General features: G+C 47.8%; 1 protein-coding gene across 4 annotated transcripts; it reads left to right on the top strand.

Moving 5' to 3' along the window:
* Window positions 1-766: 766 nt before the first annotated feature.
* Pigv (phosphatidylinositol glycan anchor biosynthesis class V) lies at window positions 767-13,878 on the top strand. 4 transcript variants are annotated; one of them, XM_028759745.1, is made up of 5 exons: window positions 853-870; window positions 1,038-1,261; window positions 4,143-4,261; window positions 8,663-9,775; window positions 12,621-13,878. In XM_028759745.1, exons 3-5 carry the CDS (start codon window positions 4,184-4,186, stop codon window positions 12,900-12,902), a joined length of 1,473 nt encoding a protein of 490 aa, XP_028615578.1. In that variant the 5' UTR covers window positions 853-870; window positions 1,038-1,261; window positions 4,143-4,183; the 3' UTR covers window positions 12,903-13,878. The 4 variants fall into 4 exon arrangements, with proteins under 4 accessions (XP_028615580.1, XP_028615578.1, XP_028615579.1 ...); XM_028759746.1 differs by lacking the exons at window positions 853-870; window positions 1,038-1,261 and adding an exon at window positions 1,385-1,421; XM_028759744.1 differs by lacking the exons at window positions 853-870; window positions 1,038-1,261 and adding an exon at window positions 1,502-1,702.
* Window positions 13,879-19,349: the final 5,471 nt, after the last annotated feature.

Raw genomic sequence — 19,349 nt, 5'->3', positions numbered from 1 at the left:
CTCACTTCTCTCAAAAGGACCCCTGCCCTTTTTTACAAGCAGATTCTGCGGGAATTCTATATGGACAGACAGAACCTTAAGCATGCATGCCGTTTTCCCCTGTGAATTCACAAAGCAAGGACGGTGGCTCATGTCTCCGTTTTGTCTTTAAGGGCAGAGGGCTGCGGAGACTCTAGAGAGTCAAGTCTCAACCTTGGGCCCTAGTCACAAGTGTGCCCAGAGAGGCACTGACATTTCACTCAGAGATTTGGCAACAAATGCGTTGTTTCCGTGCGTAAAACTCTGGAAGAGTGACTTTGTAAACTCCTGTTTTCTCTTTACCAACCATTAAAATGTGCCTTATACATTATCCACCTTACACACAAACATCCGAGGGGCAGTTGACGTACCAGGGCCTGACATGATAGAAAGATACAGCTCCTGGCCCCCACCGAACTGATGTAGGCTAGTTTTCTTCGCTTGGAGAGATAGCGACCATCTCTTTGTTCCCACCCACATTTGTAGCTGTTGCAGAAGATAAACCCCTCCCTCAGCCAGGGCTGTGGCCAGAGGTTAACCTAGACCCAAGCTACGTTGAGAGGACAGATAACTGAAACCACAGAAGGCTTTGGAATCCTGAGAAACAAGAAATCCACCAACGGAGAAGGATTTATTATCTGTTTCCTTTAAGGAGGGTGCAAAGTTGTTCTAACAGTTTCCGTTACAGGGGTACCAACTGGCCGCTCCTCCCCAACAGCCGGTTTTGTTGAATTAGCTTCCTTTTTTTTTTTTTCTTTTTTTGGCCAGTTCCTGCGACATAAACTGCTTGAGGGAGGAGTCCTCGGGGGTGTTCTCTGAGGTTTCCTTCCTCGTCCTATACAGTCACCTGAGGTGGGACTGCGACCTGAAGCAGGGCAGAGGTCCTTCATAGCCAGAGGAGGGGAAAGTCAGGGGGATTCCCCTACTTTCTTCTCACCCAGGCGTAGGGTACCGCTGCTTGCCACAAAAACCCCAAGAAGGCTTTCTTTTGCCTATTCATATTATCTATTGTGTGTCAGGTCCTGTGCTGAGCTGATGTGGCGGGACGGGAAAGAACGCGCGGTTCTGGCTACAGTGAATAGGCCTGGGGCAGTGCCCGGTCCAGCCTCGGCCCACACCGGAAAGTCAGAGACTGCTTACGGCAGGGGACTGGGGCGAGAGCCCCGACTGGGAGCGCAGCGCCCGCGCACAAACTGATGGCGAGCGAAGAGGCATACTCCTCAGGTGTCACCACGCCGGGAAGGTGCGACGCACAGCCTCGGCCCCCGCCCTAACTCGGGTCAACATGGCCGCCGAGGAGGGGGGCGGGGCGCTCCGAGTCCGGGCAGGAGCGGGGCGGGGCCGCCGTCGGCGGATCCAGCGCGCAGGCGCGGGGCGAACGGGACCCGGATGGAGGCGCTGAGGTTGGAGCTCCGCGGGGGTGGTCTGGACGCGCGGGCGCGGAGGACCCGGCGCCAGTTCTAGAGCTCTGGAGTTCTCCGGGGAGGGAAGCTGTCAAATGGAGGCCGAGAGAAATTAGGCGGAGGCTGTAGAGAAGCGAGGGGCCCCGCCCCTCCGCCATAGCGGCCTCCGGCGCCGCCTCTTCCTTTGCGGCCTCCGGCTCTCGTCTGCTTCCGGCCCTGTTGCCTGGCCCGGCCCCGCGCGTTTCCCTCGGGACGAATCCTTGGGCCGTGGCTCCCTTGGGGTGAGGGTCACTACCCGGTCTCGGGTAGGAACTGTGTCCGAAAAGAGCAGGCCTGTACGGGCTCCCAGTACCGCGAGGCTTAGCAGAAGGAGGATCCGCGAGGCTTCTGGGTCAGAGCGCATCACCCATTGAGGATATTAGCCTTACCCAGAGAGTCCAGGACTCCAGTTCAACTGATTTTCCCAGAGAGGGCCCATCACCATAAGCTTCCAGCAACAACATGCGCTATCGTTGGAGAAAGTACTGAGCTAGGCCTTGAATGTCCTGGTTGGAAAGGAGTGTATACCCTTTGTGTTTATGGCAAAACGTTCTCATGACTGTGAGCATAGGTTTTAGAAAGCAGTGCATGAGGCGCTTTAAGTGGTGGGCGTGTCACTTGGCTCCGGTGAGCCTCAGTTTTCACATCCATAAAATGGCGATGGTAATTACACGGTCTTACCTGGTGTCTAATGAGCTCTCTGGAGCCTATCTTACGAGAAAATTAAAGGATGAAACTAGTTGGTTCTAAGCATCCTGCTAGTTAAGAGTCTGATTTGGCAAGGGGCTTCTTTCAAAGGGGTGTTGGCAAAATAGCTAGAGAGGTAATTGACTGTCTGGATTTTACTTGGTTTAACTGTAAATTGAGTGTGGGTTGCATCTCCTATGGCCACTGATGCCAGAGTTTGAAAGAGGGAGGGAATGAGAATCAAGGTGCAGAGGTGGATTCAGTACTATTCCTTTCCCTGCCTCCCTTGTGCATGCGGAACAACAACAACAAAAAATCACCCTGGGGCAGAGGACCTGGGTGTGCATGTTCCTGTGATTTATTTGGATTTAGTGAGTCCAATGTTGGAGATATCGTGTGGAGTCAGAAAACACTGTTTCCTGGGGATGTTCAGAAGCTTAACTTTAAACTGAATTGTCCTAAGCCGACATGGAGTTGGGAGGTGAGAAGGAGGCCTCCTTTTCTCCGGTCTCCTGGTGAAGTAGTAAGCAGCAGGTGCCCCCTTGTGCCGAGGAAGGGTTACTGCCGCTGTTAACCAGTCTTGTTCCCTTGGCGGAGTTTTTATTCTCTCCCATGCTTTCTGTGAGTTTGTCATTTGCTTTTTTGTTTTTTAATTCTATTTTGTGTGCATACGTTTATGTATATGTGCATGGCTACAGGTGCGCCATGGCACACCTAAGTGAGGACTGAGAACAGCTTTTTGGGAGTGTCTTCTCTCCTTCAGCCTTGTGGGTCACTATAGTGCCAGGAGCCTCTGCCCACTGGGCCAACTTGCTTTTTAACATGAAACACAATGGAGGGGTGCTTGGACCAGTGATTTTAGATAGAGAGTCAAAGAACTGGTGATTCTCTATCCTGTCCTTCCTGCTTCTGCTCTTTCAGAACAGATGTCCATTTACATGCTAGGTCTTGGGAATATAGTAAAGATGCAAGACCCCTGACCTCATAAGTAACAGATAGGAAGACAAGGATGTCAGGGCAAGAGGAAGTGAGAACATAGGGCTGTCTGGTGGGATCCGAAAATTCCAGAAAGCAAGCAAAGCCTAAAAGTTTAGAGGGTGTTAGTCTAGTGAGAGAAGAGGGGCTCTAGCTCTTCTTGTTTAAACGCAGTGAGAGCCATGACTGCTTTTAAATTGTAGGTGGTGGTTGTTGTTGTTTTAAGTGCCTTGATGTACATTCTGTTCCTCAGAATGACATTGAGATGTTGTGTGAGTTTGCTGCCACTCCCGCAGAGATGGGAAATCGTCGGTATTTACTCCATCCCTAGTGGTAGACTCTGTCTTCCCCCTAAGTTTGTTTTAGCAGTAGGAGCTGGCTGAAGTCCTGCTGAGCAGTGTGGTTTTCTTTTCCTTCTCCACTTAATTTAACAGACCAGCTGAACACACATCAGAGAGTGAAGCTGGCATGTGTAGTTATTACAGGCTTCTAGGATGGTTCTGTGCCCCACTTCAGGGACTATGGTTTGGAAATTCATTTATTATTCTGGGCAAAAGGGAAAAGGGCACAGCCAAATAATAGCAGCCACAACATTGATTTGTGTGGTACTGTGAAGTTCAGTCCATTTTACCATGATGATGAGTTTGTGAGGCTAGAGGGTGGAGAACAGTGTCCTGGTTTGCACATACAAGACTGAGTCTCAGAGGGACTAAGAGAGAACTTGCAAGCGACAGAACTGGGCCTTGAACCCAGGTCTTTGAGTCCTACATAAATCATTTCAACGGGCTTTTAAAAGTTCTGTGAGCTTAGCTTTCCAGCTTTGTGCTTATCTGTGTATTACTTATCTGACTAGAATACAGTGACACCCAGTGGCCCATCTGCCTTCAAGATAAAGTCTTCCCACTGGGAAGTCAGGTGGTTATGTTTGCCATAGCAGTGCTGAAGTGGGTGGCTTTTTTTGAGAAAATGTTATTGATTTGCTTTTGGCCTGTGTGTGACATTTTCTTCTTTGGGTGTTAGAATTTAGGAGCCTGAGGAAGCTCAGTCCTGGTGGTGAGAGGATGGGGCTCCTGGACCCATCCCAGAAAGAGGTGCTGAGATTTGCAGTAAGCTGCCGAATCCTGACTCTAGTGCTACAGGTCAGTCTCTGATCCTTTCTCTGAGCATGCTCTTGCTATGTGACTGAGTTAGGAGGGAAGAATAAGTGGTCCTCATCTCTCTACTTCCTCCTGTGCCTCAGCATGTGGTTGAACACATACAGACTGAGACCTGGCAGCTGAGAAGTGGGCCTTAAGCAGTGCCTTAAGCAGTATATTGCTCATTGTCTTACACATGAAGCAGCAGAGGCCCAGACAGGTTAAATGATTTGTCCAAAGCTAAAGACCCCACACTCCCTAGCTCCCTACCCAAAGTAGAGGTTTTCCCAACAGCCTTAGCTATCTGATGGTCTTGCCAACAGAGATACCTTTAAGGTGTGTGACAACTCAAAGTTCTGCACAGACCTCTCTTTCTTGGAGTTCAGTTTCTGTTACTTGAATGGGAGAGAGGAGCCACTTTCAAGTTCTGAGACCGTCCGTGAATATCCACAGTACTGACCCCTCTCCTCGTCTCAGGTCATGAGTTCTCAGTATGTTTGCCCTTTTACCAGTCCCTTCCCCCAGGCTGCCTTGATACATACTTTAATCAAAATGGCACATATATGAATTATTTGGTGCCTAGTGTACTGCTCTGTACTTGGGGTCCCGAGTTTATGATTGTGAATGGACAGAGGCTACCACCCTAGAGTTGCTGAGTTGACATAGTGACATGTGTCTCTATGTCACTCATATCTGGGGCTCCTAGCTGCTTCCTTTGTAGAAACCTTTTCTATCCTCCCCTATTTTAACCTCCTCTGAGCTTCTAGCTCTGAGTCTTTCCTCCTCTATTATATGAAGCATTTCAGATTCTGCTGACTTTGGGGATTAAAGAATTACCTGTGATTGTCACCCTGTCCCATTTCTTTTCACTGGAGTGACCTGATGAAGAAACTGACAAAAAGAGAAAGATCCTTTAAGTGAGCTGTGGTCTTGTTGCTGGGCTGGGGAGCCTGACTCAGTGATGGCTCTGACCCAGCATCAGCTGAGCTCCTGGCAGAACTAAAAGAGCAGTATCTGGGAAGGGCAGTCAGGGCAGCTGGGCTCTCAGGCAGTGTGAGCTTGGAAACAGTGTATTTCCTCAAATCCCTGAAGTTCAGCCACCAAAATTATAGTAACTGTGCTAAATTGTGAGCAAAAGGTCATGTTTTCCCTCAAGTAGCTGACAACCTAATGAGGCAGAAAGACATATAACAATAAATTGATTTCATTCTTTCTCCTAACCCTTCCGGCTGTAAAGCGCGTGCTATCAGGTTACAGCCCCAGCTCCCCTCCGCTGTTGCTGGTATCTCTCGATGACAGTTACTCTCTGAAGGTGTAACTCCGTTCCCTGGCACCCGTTCTTGCCCTGCCTCTGTTGATGTCTGCGGTTTCAGTCCTAAGAAGATGACACATTCCGTGCCTGATCCCTCACGTCATCATCCTGCTGCCTTTCAGGGATCTTGTCTTCACTGCTCCCAAAGTGCAGCTCCTGCCAGAGAAGCTGTTTCCTGTACCTCTTTGACCATTCTCCTGTCTCTAAAGCTCACTCCTATTCCTGCAGATCGGATTTTTTCACTTTCTGGCTTTGTAACCTGTGGAACCTCCCAGGTTTCTTTAGCCTTCGGCTTCCTCTGTCACAGAGCGGAGTTGGCTCCATTGTGGTAATCATACCCATGTGTACATTCAAGCTCTCTTGTCCTGTTACCCCTGTTTCACTCATGAGACAAAAGTCTAGTCTTGGTAAATATCATGACCTGCCTCTTCCATGCCTACAGCTTCCAATGAAAAATGCAAGTATATTAACTAGCCTTCTTTTTTTTTTTTTTTTAAAGATTTATTTATTTTATGTATTCACCATTGCTCTCTTCAGACACACCAGAAGAGAGCATCAGACCCCATTACAGATGGTTGTGAGCCACCATGTGGTTGCTGGGAATTGAACTCAGGACCTCTGGAAGAACAGTCAGTGCTCTTAACCACTGAGCCATCTCTCCAGCCCTTAACTAGCCTTCTTAAAACAAAACAAAAAAAACGCCGGAGCAATGGTGGCACACGCCTTTAATCCCAGCACCTGGGAGGCAGAGGCAGGCGGATTTCTGAGTTTGAGGCCAGCCTGGTCTACAGAGTGAGTTCCTGGATGGCCAGAGATACACAGAAACCCTGTCTTCAAAAACCAAAAAACCAAAAAAAAAAAAATCAAGTGAGTCATTACCACCACCTGGAAGTCCTGATAAATTTCCATAGCCCACTCACCTCCTGTTGTCTTAAATGTTTTCTGCACATCAGTTCCATGGGGACTTTTTACAGACTGCAGTGCTGGATAGAGATACAGCTCAAAGGTAGATTTTGTGCTTAATGTATGAGGCTCAGGGTTTTATTTTCTAGCACAAAAAATTGAATGTATAAAAATGTATTATCCAATTTAAAATTCTAAAATCCAGTACTGACAGGATGGCTCAGTAGTTAGCCACATGCCTTCAAATTTGAATTTGGTCTCTGTAACCATGTAGTAGAGGGAGAAAACCAACTCCACAAGCTATCCTGCAATGTTACACGCATGGCACACACCATAAACACAAAATAAATAAAAGTGTAGCTCTTTTTTAAATCAAATGCCCATACTCTGTCCAGTCTTATTTTAAGTAACTAAGAGAAAGACCTGGGGGCTGTCAGTGTTATGTAAACTCCTGGTAGTTCTAGTACAAAACCCAACTTTAAGCCACAATTTTAAAAAAAGATTTATTAGCCAGGCGGTCGTGGCGCACTCCTTTAATCCCAGCACTTGGGAGGCAGAGGCAGACGGATTTCTGAGTTCCAGGCCAGCCTGGTCTACAGAGTGAGTTCCAGGACAGCCAGGACTACACAGAGAAACCTTGTCTCAAAAAACCAAAAAAAAAAAAAAAAAAAGATTTATTATGTGTATGAGTATTTTGCTTATGTGCATGTTGCATACCACATGTATACAGTGCCAAAGGAGGGCAGCAGAGTCTTTGGAATTAGAGATCCAGACAGTTGTGAGCTGCCCTGTAGGTGTTAGGAACCAAATCTGGGTCCTCTGTAATAGCAGCAGAGCCTCTTAACTGCTAGGCTCTCTCTCCAGACTTGATGAGCTATTTCAAATCCGTAACAATTTCCTCCAGTTCTTTGAAGTAGTAATTAATATTCCTAGATAAAAATTCAGGAGAATTAAATTGCTACATCCTTCACCCTACCTACGTGTGTTGTGTGGCTTTACTACTGGAACGGGAGGAACCGATCTCTTGGCTCATCTGCCCAGCAGGTGCTGCCTGTCACCTGCCCAGTATGCTTTCCTGCCTCCTGCATGTTCAGTGGTTTCTTTCCACTGGCTTATTTCAGTGATGTGCAAAAATTTACCTCTAACCACCTCCTCACCCCAACCAGGCTTGGTGACACACCCATAACCAGCACTGGGCATGCTGGGGGAAGGTCACTCAGCTCTCTTGCAGGTTGACCCTTGACCCCCATACATGAGACTGTCCTTACTATACATTGGTGGACCCACTACCCCATTTCTCCCTTCATCCTCACAGCAGGACTCAAGATCATCACATGCACAGTCTCCTCTTTTCTGTTAGGTAGGTAGCTTCACTTATCCCTACTTTGCTGAAATAGCTCTTAATCCTCACCAGTTACCCTTCTGGTTTGTTTTTTTTTTTGGTTTTTCGAGACAGGGTTTCTCTGTGCAGCCCTGGCTGTCCTGGAACTCACTCTGTAGACCAGGCTGGCCTGGAACTCAGAAATCCGCCTGCCTCTGCCTCCCAAGTGCTGGGATTAAAGGCGTGCGCCACCACCACCGGCATCAGTTACCTTTAAAGATGTTGTAAAGTCTTTAAAGTCTGTGGTCAGCTTCACTTCCTCTTACTGGGCCTGTCAGCAGTTTCTCTGTCATGGCTTTCACTTGGTTCTAAGACACCGTTCTCCTCTGGGCTTCCCACCTCATACTCCTCACTTCTCTTCCTGCTTGTGTACCTGGAACTCACAGCTGTCTGCCTGCTTCTGACTCCTGAGTTCAGAGAGTCAAGGCTTATGCCAACACGCCTGGCTTCCTGCTTTCCCTCCATGCTGGGTCCTCATCCTTGATGGGCTCCATCCTCAGAGCTCTTTTCTGCCTTTACTTCCTTCCCAGGCGGGCTTCTTCAGTCTCACACTGAGAATGCTATTCCTGCCTCCATATCCGATTGGTATGAATCCTGAGCTGGCTTCTAGTGTAGACTCGGGCATCTCCTGTTTGGATGACTTCTGCACTAGTGTCAAACTTAGAGTTAATTAGTTAGCATTGGCGCTCCTTCCTACACACAACACACACACACATACACAGGCCAACAAATCTGTTCTTCGTATTTTATTAAGAGGTAATTCTTTTCTTGCAGTTACTCACCAACATCCTGGTTCTTCACCCCACAGGCACTCTTCAATATCATCATCCCAGATCACCATGCAGATGCCTTTTCTCCTCCCCGCCTCGGCCCCTCAGGCTCTGTGGACCAGCTTGTGGAAGGCCTTCTGGGTGGTCTGTCTCGATGGGATGCTGAACACTTCCTCTTTATTGCTGAGCACGGCTACCTTTATGAGCACAGCTTTGCCTTCTTCCCTGGCTTCCCCTTGGCCCTGCTGATGGGGACTGAACTGCTGAGACCCTTGCAGGGCCTCTTGAGCCAGCGCAGTTGCCTACTGGTCTCAGTAGCACTTCTCAACTTCCTGTTCTCTGTGCTGGCTGCAGTCGCACTTCATGACTTGGGTTGTCTGGTTTTGCACTGTCCTCGCCAGGCCTTCTGTGCCGCGCTGCTCTTCTGCCTCAGCCCTGCCAATGTTTTCTTGGCAGCTGGTTACTCGGAAGCTTTGTTTGCCTTTCTGACATTCAGCGCCATGGGGCAGCTGGAGAGGGGCCGAGGCTGGGCTAGTGGGCTGCTCTTTGCTCTTGCCGCTGGGGTGCGCTCCAATGGGCTGGTCAGCGTTGGCTTCCTCTTGCATTCTCAGTGCAAAGTCTTTTGTTCTTCTTTGGTGGTGCTGAGCCCCTTGAAACAGCTCATCAAGCTGATGGCCTCTCTGTGCCTGTCAGTGCTCACAGTCAGCCTTCCCTTTGCCCTCTTTCAGTATTATGCCTACACCCAGTTCTGTTTACCAGGCTCAGCCCACTCCATCCCTGAGCCCTTGCTGCAGCTAGCTTCGGACAAAGGCTACCGGCTTGCAGGAGAAAGTGAGCCCCCATGGTGCTCCTGGGATCTTCCTCTAATATACAACTATATTCAGGATGTCTACTGGAATGTTGGCCTTCTGCGATACTATGAGCTCAGACAGGTGCCCAATTTTTTACTAGCTACACCAGTGACTGTATTGGTTGTGTGGGCAACCTGGACATACGTGACCACCCACCCTTGGCTCTGCCTTACACTTGGGCTGCAAAGGACCGAGGACAGGGAGAAGCCCCATCCTGGCTTCCTCAGTTCAAAGGTGTTTGTGTACCTGGTCCACGCTGCTGCGCTGCTGATCTTTGGAGGTCTGTGCATGCATGTCCAGGTGAGGTGGGTTCCTGCCTGGGTGGCTGTGTGGGTACAGGTAGAACCTGAAGATCAGGGAGGACAGCTAGCTTTCACACTCAGTAGTCAATGTTTCATTTAGTCAACAGCTGTTAGAGCAGACAGATGTGATCAGATACAACTGTAATCCCCCCACTGAGGAGGATAGGTGAGGAGGATTTTAAGTTGAAGGTCAGCCTGGGCTACAAAGCAATTTTCAAACCCCCATAAGCTATCTAACCAGAGGAACATAAACCTGAGGCTTTTTTTGTTCCAGAATCTAAATCAGAACATGAGTAGGACAGAATTACTGCCTTAGTGAGTCCCATGAGATGCACAGAGACAGGCGCAGTGAACAGATAGCATTAGGAGCTAGGATGAAGCTCACTTGGTAGACTGCTTGCCTAGGATGCATGAAGACCTCAGGTCCTTCCCCAGTACTGCATAAGACTGCCTGCAATCCCTGCACTTGGGAGGTGGGGGAGATTGTGGGGGGAGCTCTGTGAGTTCCAGCCAAGCCAAGGGTACATAGGAGACCCTGCTTCCCTCAAAAAGACAAAAAAGATTAAGTTCACTCTACTACATAGTGAGTTTGAAGCCAGCCTGGGCCTTTGTGAGGCCCTGTTTGTTTCAAATTTTAGTACTGCTGTTAGGAGATTTAAAAAAAAAAAAAAATAGCTGGGTGCCAGTTGCAAGGAGAATACCTTTCATCCCAGCACTCAGAGGCAGGCAGATTTCTTGAGTTCGAGGCCAGCCTGGTCTACAGAGTGAGTTCCAGGACAGCCAGGGCTACACAGAGAAACCCTCTCAAAAGACCAAAAAAAAATAAAAATAATAATAATAATAATAATCCCAGTGGCTGGGTCTTTGAGTTTGAGGCTAGCTGGGACTACATAGTGAAACCCTGTCTCAAAAAACAAAATCCACCCAGGTGTGGTGACAGGCACTTGTAATTCCAGTGCTTGGGAAGCAGAGGCAGAGAAATCATCCCCAAATTAAGGGCCAGCCAGCCCGGTGTTTACAGTAAGTTCTCAGCCAGCTAGAGCTGTATATTAAGATCCTGCTCGAGAATCCAAACAAAGGTTCAGACAGAGTAGTGCACTTATGCTTGGAGTAGAGCTTGTGTAGAGTATTGCCTAGCATGTGAGAAGCCCTGAGTTCAATCCCCAGCTCTCAAATAATGGGGGAGCGAAATAGCAAGACAGGTACTTGCTACCAAGCCTGATTGAACTGGGTTCTGCCTTGGAATCCACATGTTGGAAGAAGGGAACTGACCACACACACTCAGTGTATTTATTGTGGATGTGGGAAAGTACTTAACTCACGAAGGAAGGAAGGGAGGAAGGAAGGAAGGAAGGAAGAAAGGAAGGAAGGAAGGAAGGCATCATATGTAAATGGGTTCTAAAGAGTGAAAAACAAACCAACTCCCCATATGAGAGGCATGTAGGAGTGGAGAGAGGGCTAAATTGACAAACAGACTTTGCACCCTCAACTAAGCACCTGCATAAGAAAGCCAGCTGTGGTGGTGCTCAGCTGTGCTCCTAGTGCTGAGGAGACGGGAGACAGGAGGACCACTGGTGTGCTGGCCAGCCAGTGTAGCAGTATGTCCAGACTCAATGAAAAAACTGTCTCAAGAATCAGTTCTCATATACATAGATTGAGGTCAGCCTGCACTACATAAAATTCTGTCTCTGAAACAAAAACTGGGGAAGGAATGAGCGTGAGCAAAGGTGTAAAGGGTATGAGAGACTTCACACTTTCCCCTTCAGGGGAACTTGGGAATAAAAGAGGCTCTTGTTTACTCTTCACCAGGAACAAGACACTGAGATGCATATTTTACATGCTAAAGCAGACTTAGTACCAACTTCTTGGTTCTCCCAGCATCCCTCAGTCCCTACCTGGCATACCCTGCCTTACCCAGAGGCTCCTCCTGTATGATCCAGACTTTTTGGTCTGTCTGTCTCCCTTCCTCCCTTCTCTCTCTGCACATACTCAACCCTTTCTCTTCTTCTCTCTCCCTCACCTGTCCCCTCTTTTCCCTGGCAACTTCCCTGGCCTTGGTCCTTGGGGCTAGTGAACTCACCTGAGTGCAGCTTCCCAATAAACCTGCCTTTATTTAGTATAATCTAATCTGGCTTAAATTGGTGAAGAAATAAGCTATCAGTTCTCTTGGGAAGCTTTCCTTAGCACACAGACTGCCCATATTGGCCTTTTAGGGTGTCTTGAGCACAGGAGATAGTCCTCTTGTTCAGGATTTGGGGGTGACAGTACAGGATCAGAGGTTTGATTTTATGTCCAATTATTAAGTTCTTGGCTGTCTCCAAGGAAGTCTTGTCCCTACGCTGACCATTTCTGACAATGTGTGATGTTCTTGGAGCCATGTAGTTAGGGGACATGAGAGAATCACAATCCGTGTCTGCAAGGGGTCAGCTTTGAGGTGAGTGCCAGGCAAACTCAGACTTTGCCAGGAGGTGAGAACACTTGGAGACTTGGCTCAGAACTGTGGGATGGGAAAGGTTGAACTAAGAGAACCGAGACCTGCTGCTTCTCTCTGTTCTCATCCCTCGGGATAAGGCGCCTCCAGGCTCCTACTTCCAAGGCAGACTAAACTGTAGAGACTGGTAAAGTTAGACCACATGGAGTTTTTAGTATTGGTTGGCCTGTTATTGAGGTAACTATACTGAGACTGATTATTGGTAACTGAAGGTTTGTCTGGCTGACACACATATATCATTATTAGGCAGATATGCAGCTTTTTCTGAATTTGCTTCTCCAGTGTGGTTTTTCTAGTTGTCGGGCCATGATTCTCCACATCACTGATGGTCCAATCAACACGGCTTTTCCAGGTTCTCACGCGATTTTTGGGCTCTTCCACTCCTATCATGTACTGGTTTCCAGCTCACCTGCTTCAGGACCAAGAACCCCTGTTGAGGTGTGTAGACAGGGCACCTCAGAAGCTTCTTGAGGAGAATTCCCCACCAGGACAAAAAGCCCCCAGAAACTGTGTCATGAAACTCTTGTACAACTGGAAGACCTGCTCTCCAGTCACAAAGTGCCTTCTAGTCTACTTCCTGGCCTACTGGCTCCTGGGACTAATTCTGCACTGCAACTTCCTGCCTTGGACTTGACCTGGAGTCTCAAGGGACAAGCTGGAAGCTAAATTTAACCCAGGGTCTGAAAGCTATAAGACACACTGCCTGGGACTGCCTGCACACCCTTGAGAGCACCTTCCAGGAGGATCTCCTCATGTCTCTCTGGAGGCCAGTTAAGAAGGGAAAATGTGAGCACAGGAATCCCTTCTCTTGCTGGGTGGGGCAAGTTTAGGGGAGTGACTCAATGGAGCTGTCTCAAATCTCCCTAGTCAAAAAGTATCAGGCAATCTTAAACCTACTACTGATCCATGTGTAAGCCTTTGTCTTTTTCTTTTTTGAGAGAGGGTTTCTCTGTGTAGCTCTGGCTGTCCTGGAACTCTGTACATCAGGTTTATGTAGATTCCAGGCTGGCCTCAAACTTAAAAGTTCCACCAGCCTCTGCTCCCGAGTGCTGGGATTAAAGCCAGTAGCCACTGCTGCCTGGCCCGGTGGATAAATGTAAGTGTTTGATCAAAGCACAGGCCAACCACCTGGTCCAGTCACGATGGTGGAGATAGTGCGGTGTGGTGACAGAAGGAAAGAGACCGCCTGCTCCAAATGAAAACTTTCTCAAGTTTTTACGGTGCGGGTGTGTGTATGCGTGCACGTGTGTGTGTGTGTATGCGTGCACGTGTGTGTGTGTGTGTGTGTGTTCTGCAGACTATGAAAATATAAAAACTCCTTTTTTGCAATGAATTACCTTTTTCTGGAGGAGGAGTGGTCACGAGAGTTAACGCAGGGTCCCTCTGTGTAGCTTTGGCTGTCTTAGGACTTGCTATGTAGATCTGGCTAGTCTTGAACTCAAGAGATTCTCCTGCCTCTGCTTCTGCCTCCTGAGGGCTGGGAGTAAAAAAGTCTGCTCCACAGGCTCTACAGAACCAGTTTCTATAAATTATAGGGGGTGAGGCTAGAACTCAGCCGTAAAGCATGGGAGGCTCTAATTCCAATAATAAATGTCATTTGAATCAGAGCAGACTCTGAATATTGGCTCCTATTCCTCACTGTCCAGCTGTTTGATCTAAAACTACCTTCAGAGCTTTTACCTTCTCTGAAATTGAGGAGACTCCTTCCCTGGGGTGTAGTTTAGGCCTTAAATCTTGAGGCTACCTTAAACAAAAGATCACAGTCTAAATACCTGGAGGCTCACATGTGATCTAATTGGAAAGTCCTCCATTTCCTTTGATCAATTGGAAACAGGCTCCCCACCACCCCTGGGAACAACTCTGAATAGAAGCTGTCATGGGAGAGTAATGACACCTGGTGGAAAAGGGTAACCTAGGATGACTGGTTTTCCATTCTCAAAGATCATGCTTGATTATGAGTCAGAGGCACCACACCACAGCACTGACGGGGGAACACTGTAGCTAAGTCAGTCCAAGGTTGTCTGTAGTAGCATCTGCCCTGCTTCCTGGCTCCCTCTGCTTACTAATGGTAGTATGACTGACCCTGAGGAATGTGGTGACTCCCACCTATCTCAACACTCCAGGGCATTGAGCTGAGGCCGGAGTTGAGCTTGAGGGCAGCTACAGAATAAGACCCTGTATAAATGAAAAAACAGTGTCCCTGCTGCGCAGCGTTTGTGCACTTTTTGAGCCAGGTAGAAACTTGGCTCGGTGTCGTCATCCTTCTTACTCACCATTGGGCCAAAAATTCCAATAAGCAGCATTCTTCAAAACAGATGGCAATCAGCAGTGGCTTCTGGAAAGCTGAGAATTGGAATTTGGACACACTCCCTCCAACCGTGACAGAAAGCTCAACTTGCCAGCTGAAGGGAAGCTCCTGGCCGAGGCCCAGCACCCTCTGTGGGAGCCTCCAGCCAGCCTGGCCAACGAGCATTCCCACCCATCACCACAGCACTAGCACAGCCAAGCGTTTGGTCCAGAGTCAAATGCTACTGAAAATGTACACACAGATTGGGGCAGCCCTCTGCCTTCTGCCAAGACACCAAGTGCCCTTCTTGGCAAAAGACACCACCTCTCCCCTAGTGTCCCTCCAGCTGGCAGAGACTGCAGCCTCTTCACCGGCAGCTGCAGATTCTAGGACTCCCCCCACCCCCCAAAAAAAAGTGCGTGGGAGGAGCTGTAGTCCTTTGGTCTCTCTCTGCTTCACTTTGCCTCTTTTTGGGGAATAACCAGAAGTGATTGTTCCTCTCCTGGGAGGGGTGACTACCCCCCACAGAGCTGCTGTGGTCTCCCTTGTTTTGTCTGTAGAGGGCATCCCTGGAGAAAGCCTCCACCTGGGGACCCCTGCTAGCCGAGAACACCTGGAGGAGGCCGGGCCTCTGCCTGGGAGGCTGGCTGCTCAGGTTCTAAGGAACAGGCTGGCTTTATGGCCAGCAGCTGTCCTTTTACCGGCCTATTAACAGTCTTTAATAGTCTGAGGGAGGAACTTGAAGGGCCCAAGGCAGGAAGCTTCCTGTTTACCCGAGGTCTAAGAATGCCACAGCTGGGTTGGGCGGCCACAGTTTCAGAGAAAAGTCATTTCCTTCTAAGACCCTGCTAAAATACAAACCAGACACTCTGAGGACTCCGAGGTGGATGTCTTTTTGTTCTTTAATTAAGGTGGGAAAAGAGGAAGCTTTGGCGGGTCTCTAGTAGTCCCTCTGGGGAGGGGCGAGCGGAAGTCTGGATCTAAAAATGTAAAGAAAATGTAAAGTACGGAGGCTTAAGGCTTTAAGGATTTTTAAAAGGATTCTTTTCACCAGTTGTTTATTAATGCCTATTTTGGACTACGGAAGGCCTAGCCACACCTCCTGTCCTCAAGTGTCTTTATCGAGTTGCTGGCCAGTACACAGCATTCATTAGGGAAGTGGTAAATCCTTTAAAAAGCAACATTTTAGTGTGAACATGAACATCCTATAGCACACGTGGAAGTCAGAATTGCCCTCTTGTTGAGCGTTAGTTCTTCTATTATGTGAGTCCTGGGGATAAAACTAGGTGTGTCCGGCTTGAGGACAAATACCTTCACCCACTCTTGCTGTCCCAGAAGTAACAAACTCTGAGGGATAAAGGACACTTTTTGCTACCTCTCTACTTAAATTTTTTTATAATGAGAATGAATTAAAGGTTTAATTTGAAGATGGTGTGGTACAGTCCCTGACCTTGTGAGGTGAAGTAGAAAGACTGAAATCAAGACCAGCCTGATGTGCACACCTTCAATCCTAGCACTTGGGAGGCAGAGGTCGGTGGCTCTCTGAGTCGGAGGCTATCCTGGTCTACAGAATGAGTTCCAGGACAGCCAGAGGTACATAGTGAGACCATGTCTCAAAAAAAAAAAAAAAAAGGGACTGGTTAAGAGCCCCAAGTCCTGTTCTTGCAGGGGACCCAACCTATAACTAGCTTCAGCAGATCCAACACCTGGAAACCTTAGCAACCTGCGTTCCTGTGTGCATTCCCGCATAAGAACACACATAAACACATTTTAAAATCTGTCCTGAGCAGGGTCTCTTATCTATTACGAGCAAGGGGTTTGAATCCCCTGAGGGGAGAGGAGCGACAGGTCCTGCTCCACTCAGGGATCGTATACTGGATTTGACTGTGAGATCATCAGCTCCTCGAGAGGGAAGAGAGTACGCCAAGAGACAGAGAGTTTGTGGAATTCAGTTCCTTCTTTAATGATAATGCATAGCAAGCAAACACAAATGCTAAGGCTATTGCTACAACAAGATGTTGTCACATTTCCTATAGGTTGCCTCTAACAATATGCACAATTAACACAAATAATAAGTTGCTAATAACCAAAAATAAGCATAACAATAGACACATCATTCATTCACAGATTATACGACCTGAGTCCTTATGTTGGTTTTGGTTTACAGGTCCGGAGTCCGGTAAGGTGGGGTCAGGCTGTGGCTTCCAGATAGTTGAATTGCTAATTTGACCTCTCAGGGTGCTTGACCACGAAGCTGGAGCCATTGGTCTCTTGGTTTGAAGTCCCTTGGCCTTGAAGTTGGAGGCATAGGTCTCTCAGTTAACTCTTTGATGACCTGGTGCTGAGGAGGCTTTGTCCAGAGGATCACGTTAGCCAGTCATGGCTACAAGTGTGATGAAGTGCTCCGGACAGGCTCCTCTTTTATGCTGAATTTGGAGTTACTGATGACGTATATGGCAGATAACCACTCGTGTCTGGTTATCTCAGCACAGCTTCATTTCCAGACTTGCCTTTACAAGTACCAGACATGTCCAGACATGTCTTACAAGTTTCCTATTACAAAATGGAGTTGGTCCTGTTTAAGGGCCTGCTCGTTACAAAATCTTAGACCTAGAGAAATAGCTCAGTGGTTAAAAGTGCTTACTGCTGGGACTGGAGAGATGGCTCAGTGGTTAAGAGCACTGACTGCTTTTCCAGAGGTCCTGAGTTCAATTCCCAGCAACCACATGGTGGCTCACAACCATGTGTTACAAAATCTGATGCTCTTTTCTGGTGTGCCAAAAAAAAAAAAGTGATAAAATAAATCTGGTTTTTTGGTTTTCTTGTTGTTGTTTGGCTTTTTTTAAGTGCTTACTGCTCTTCCAGAGGTCTAGAGTGTGGTTCCCAGCACCCTTGTTGGGCAGCTTAAGGCCTCTGGTAACCAGGGGCTCTGACATTCTTTTAGCTTCCACGAGCTCCTGAACACATGGTATATATTCACACACACACACACACACACACACACACACACACACACACACGTATGTATGTATGTATATGTGAATAAACACATCTTCAAAGAGTTCAAAGCAGTGAATGAGTATGTTATTTCCCCCATCCCATTCCCTGGCAGAGCTGGCAGTGCTAGGGGTAAACCTGTCACACCAGCGCTGTACCAGTGAGCCACATCCTCAGCCAGAGAGGGACTACAGCAGATGGGAAGTGAATCAAGGAAGAGTGCTCAGCTTGAGGGAGCCAGGGAGTTACTGTAAGATCTGGCTTCAGAGCCAGCCCATCTGTACTAGACCTGTGTGAACTAGAGACACACAGAACAGTCTGACTTCTCTCAGCTCTGCGTTATACATAACTGGTCCCCTAATCTCCAAGTTCTTATCCATAAACTCAGTCACTCCTTTTTTTGTTTGTTTGGTTTTTTTGTTTGTTTGTTTTTCGAGACAGGGTTTCTCTGTGTAGCCCTGGCTATCCTGGCACTCACTCTGTAGACCAGGCTGGCCTTGAACTCAGAAATCCACCTGCCTCTGCCTCCCAAGTGCTGAGACTAAAGGCATGCACCACCACTGCCCGGCAACTCAGTCACTCCTTATGGTAAGATAAATGTTACTTTGGGATTTTTGAGATATCTCATAAAACTCTACATACCCCAGGCTGGCCCAGAACTCTCCATCCTCCAGATTGAGATTATACATGTACGCCACCATACACAAAAGAGATAGTTGAATGGGGCAAGTTTTTAGTCTCAGAACTTGGAAGATAGAGGCAGGCAGATTTCTGTGAAGTTTAGGCCAGCCTGGTCTACATAGCAAGTAGTATAGTATAGTAGTATACAATAGCCAGGCTTACGTAGTGAGACTGTCTCAAAAAGGAAGGAAGGAGGGAAGCAAGGAAGAAAGAACAAAAGAAAGAGAGAGAGAGAAACACTTGAAAAAAGAAACTGATCAGTACTGAGTGTTGTGTTTTATAAAAAGAAAAGGAGAGGAGGAATATGTTTTGTGAAGGTGTAGTCAGGTATGGGGGAAGGGGTTGTCTTGGCTGGCCCATGCTGAGGCATCCCTTCCCCCTGAGGACCAGAGATTATTCAGGGCATGGGGAGGGGAGTTGAGGGTAGTAGAGGCAGAGAAAGGCAGAGAGAGAAGAGAGAGAGTAGGGGAGTAGAGGCTTCCATGAGCACGTGGAGACAGGGAGGGAGGGAATGGAGAGAGGGGGGAAGGGGCAAGACAACGGAGTGGGAGCAAGAAGGCAAGAACAAGAGAACGGAAGGGGCAAGCAGCCCCTTTTATAGTGAGTCAGGCCGTTGCCAGGTAACTGTGGGGCGGAGCTTAGACAAAATGCTAACACTGAGTATATTGACTTTTTCCATTACTTCCTAGATAACACAGTACAACTGTTTATATACCATTTACATATTAAGTATTATAGATGTACTTGAAAGATGCAAGAGGATTACTTACATAGGTTATTTACAAAATCTATGTCATTTTTATTTTTGTGCCTGGGGTTCACTTCATAGACCCTGGGACCAGTTCTCTGGGTCACTGAGGAAAGACTGCACTGAACATGGATAGGAATAACATAGTCTTACAGAATAATTGTAAAAATTAAATTTTGACACATCGATAGCCTTTAGAAAAATGCTAACAGCCTGGTGGTGGTGGCGCACGCCTTTAATCCCAGCCCTTGGGAGGCAGGGGCAGGCAGATTTCTGAGTTCGAGGCCAGCCTGGTTGGTCTACAGAGTGAGTTCCAGGACAACCAGGGCTATACAGAGAAACCCTGTCTTGAAAAAACCACAAAAAAA

This window comes from Grammomys surdaster, unplaced genomic scaffold (genome assembly GCF_004785775.1).
Source record: "Grammomys surdaster isolate TR1022 unplaced genomic scaffold, NIH_TR_1.0 126313, whole genome shotgun sequence".
NCBI classification, from domain to species: Eukaryota; Metazoa; Chordata; class Mammalia; order Rodentia; family Muridae; genus Grammomys; species Grammomys surdaster.
This window is presented reverse-complemented; position numbering and strand designations above follow the sequence as displayed.

What these genes read in the sequence shown, in the direction of transcription:
- Pigv (XM_028759745.1), top strand. Translation starts at nt 4,184, where the DNA reads ATGGGGCTCCTGGACCCATCCCAGAAAGAGGTGCTGAGATTTGCAGTA. An exon ending in TCCTGACTCTAGTGCTACAG is followed by an intron (nt 4,262 to 8,662) that starts GTCAGTCTCTGA and finishes TTCACCCCACAG; the next exon opens with GCACTCTTCAATATCATCAT. An exon ending in GTCTGTGCATGCATGTCCAG is followed by an intron (nt 9,776 to 12,620) that starts GTGAGGTGGGTT and finishes CGGCTTTTCCAG; the next exon opens with GTTCTCACGCGATTTTTGGG.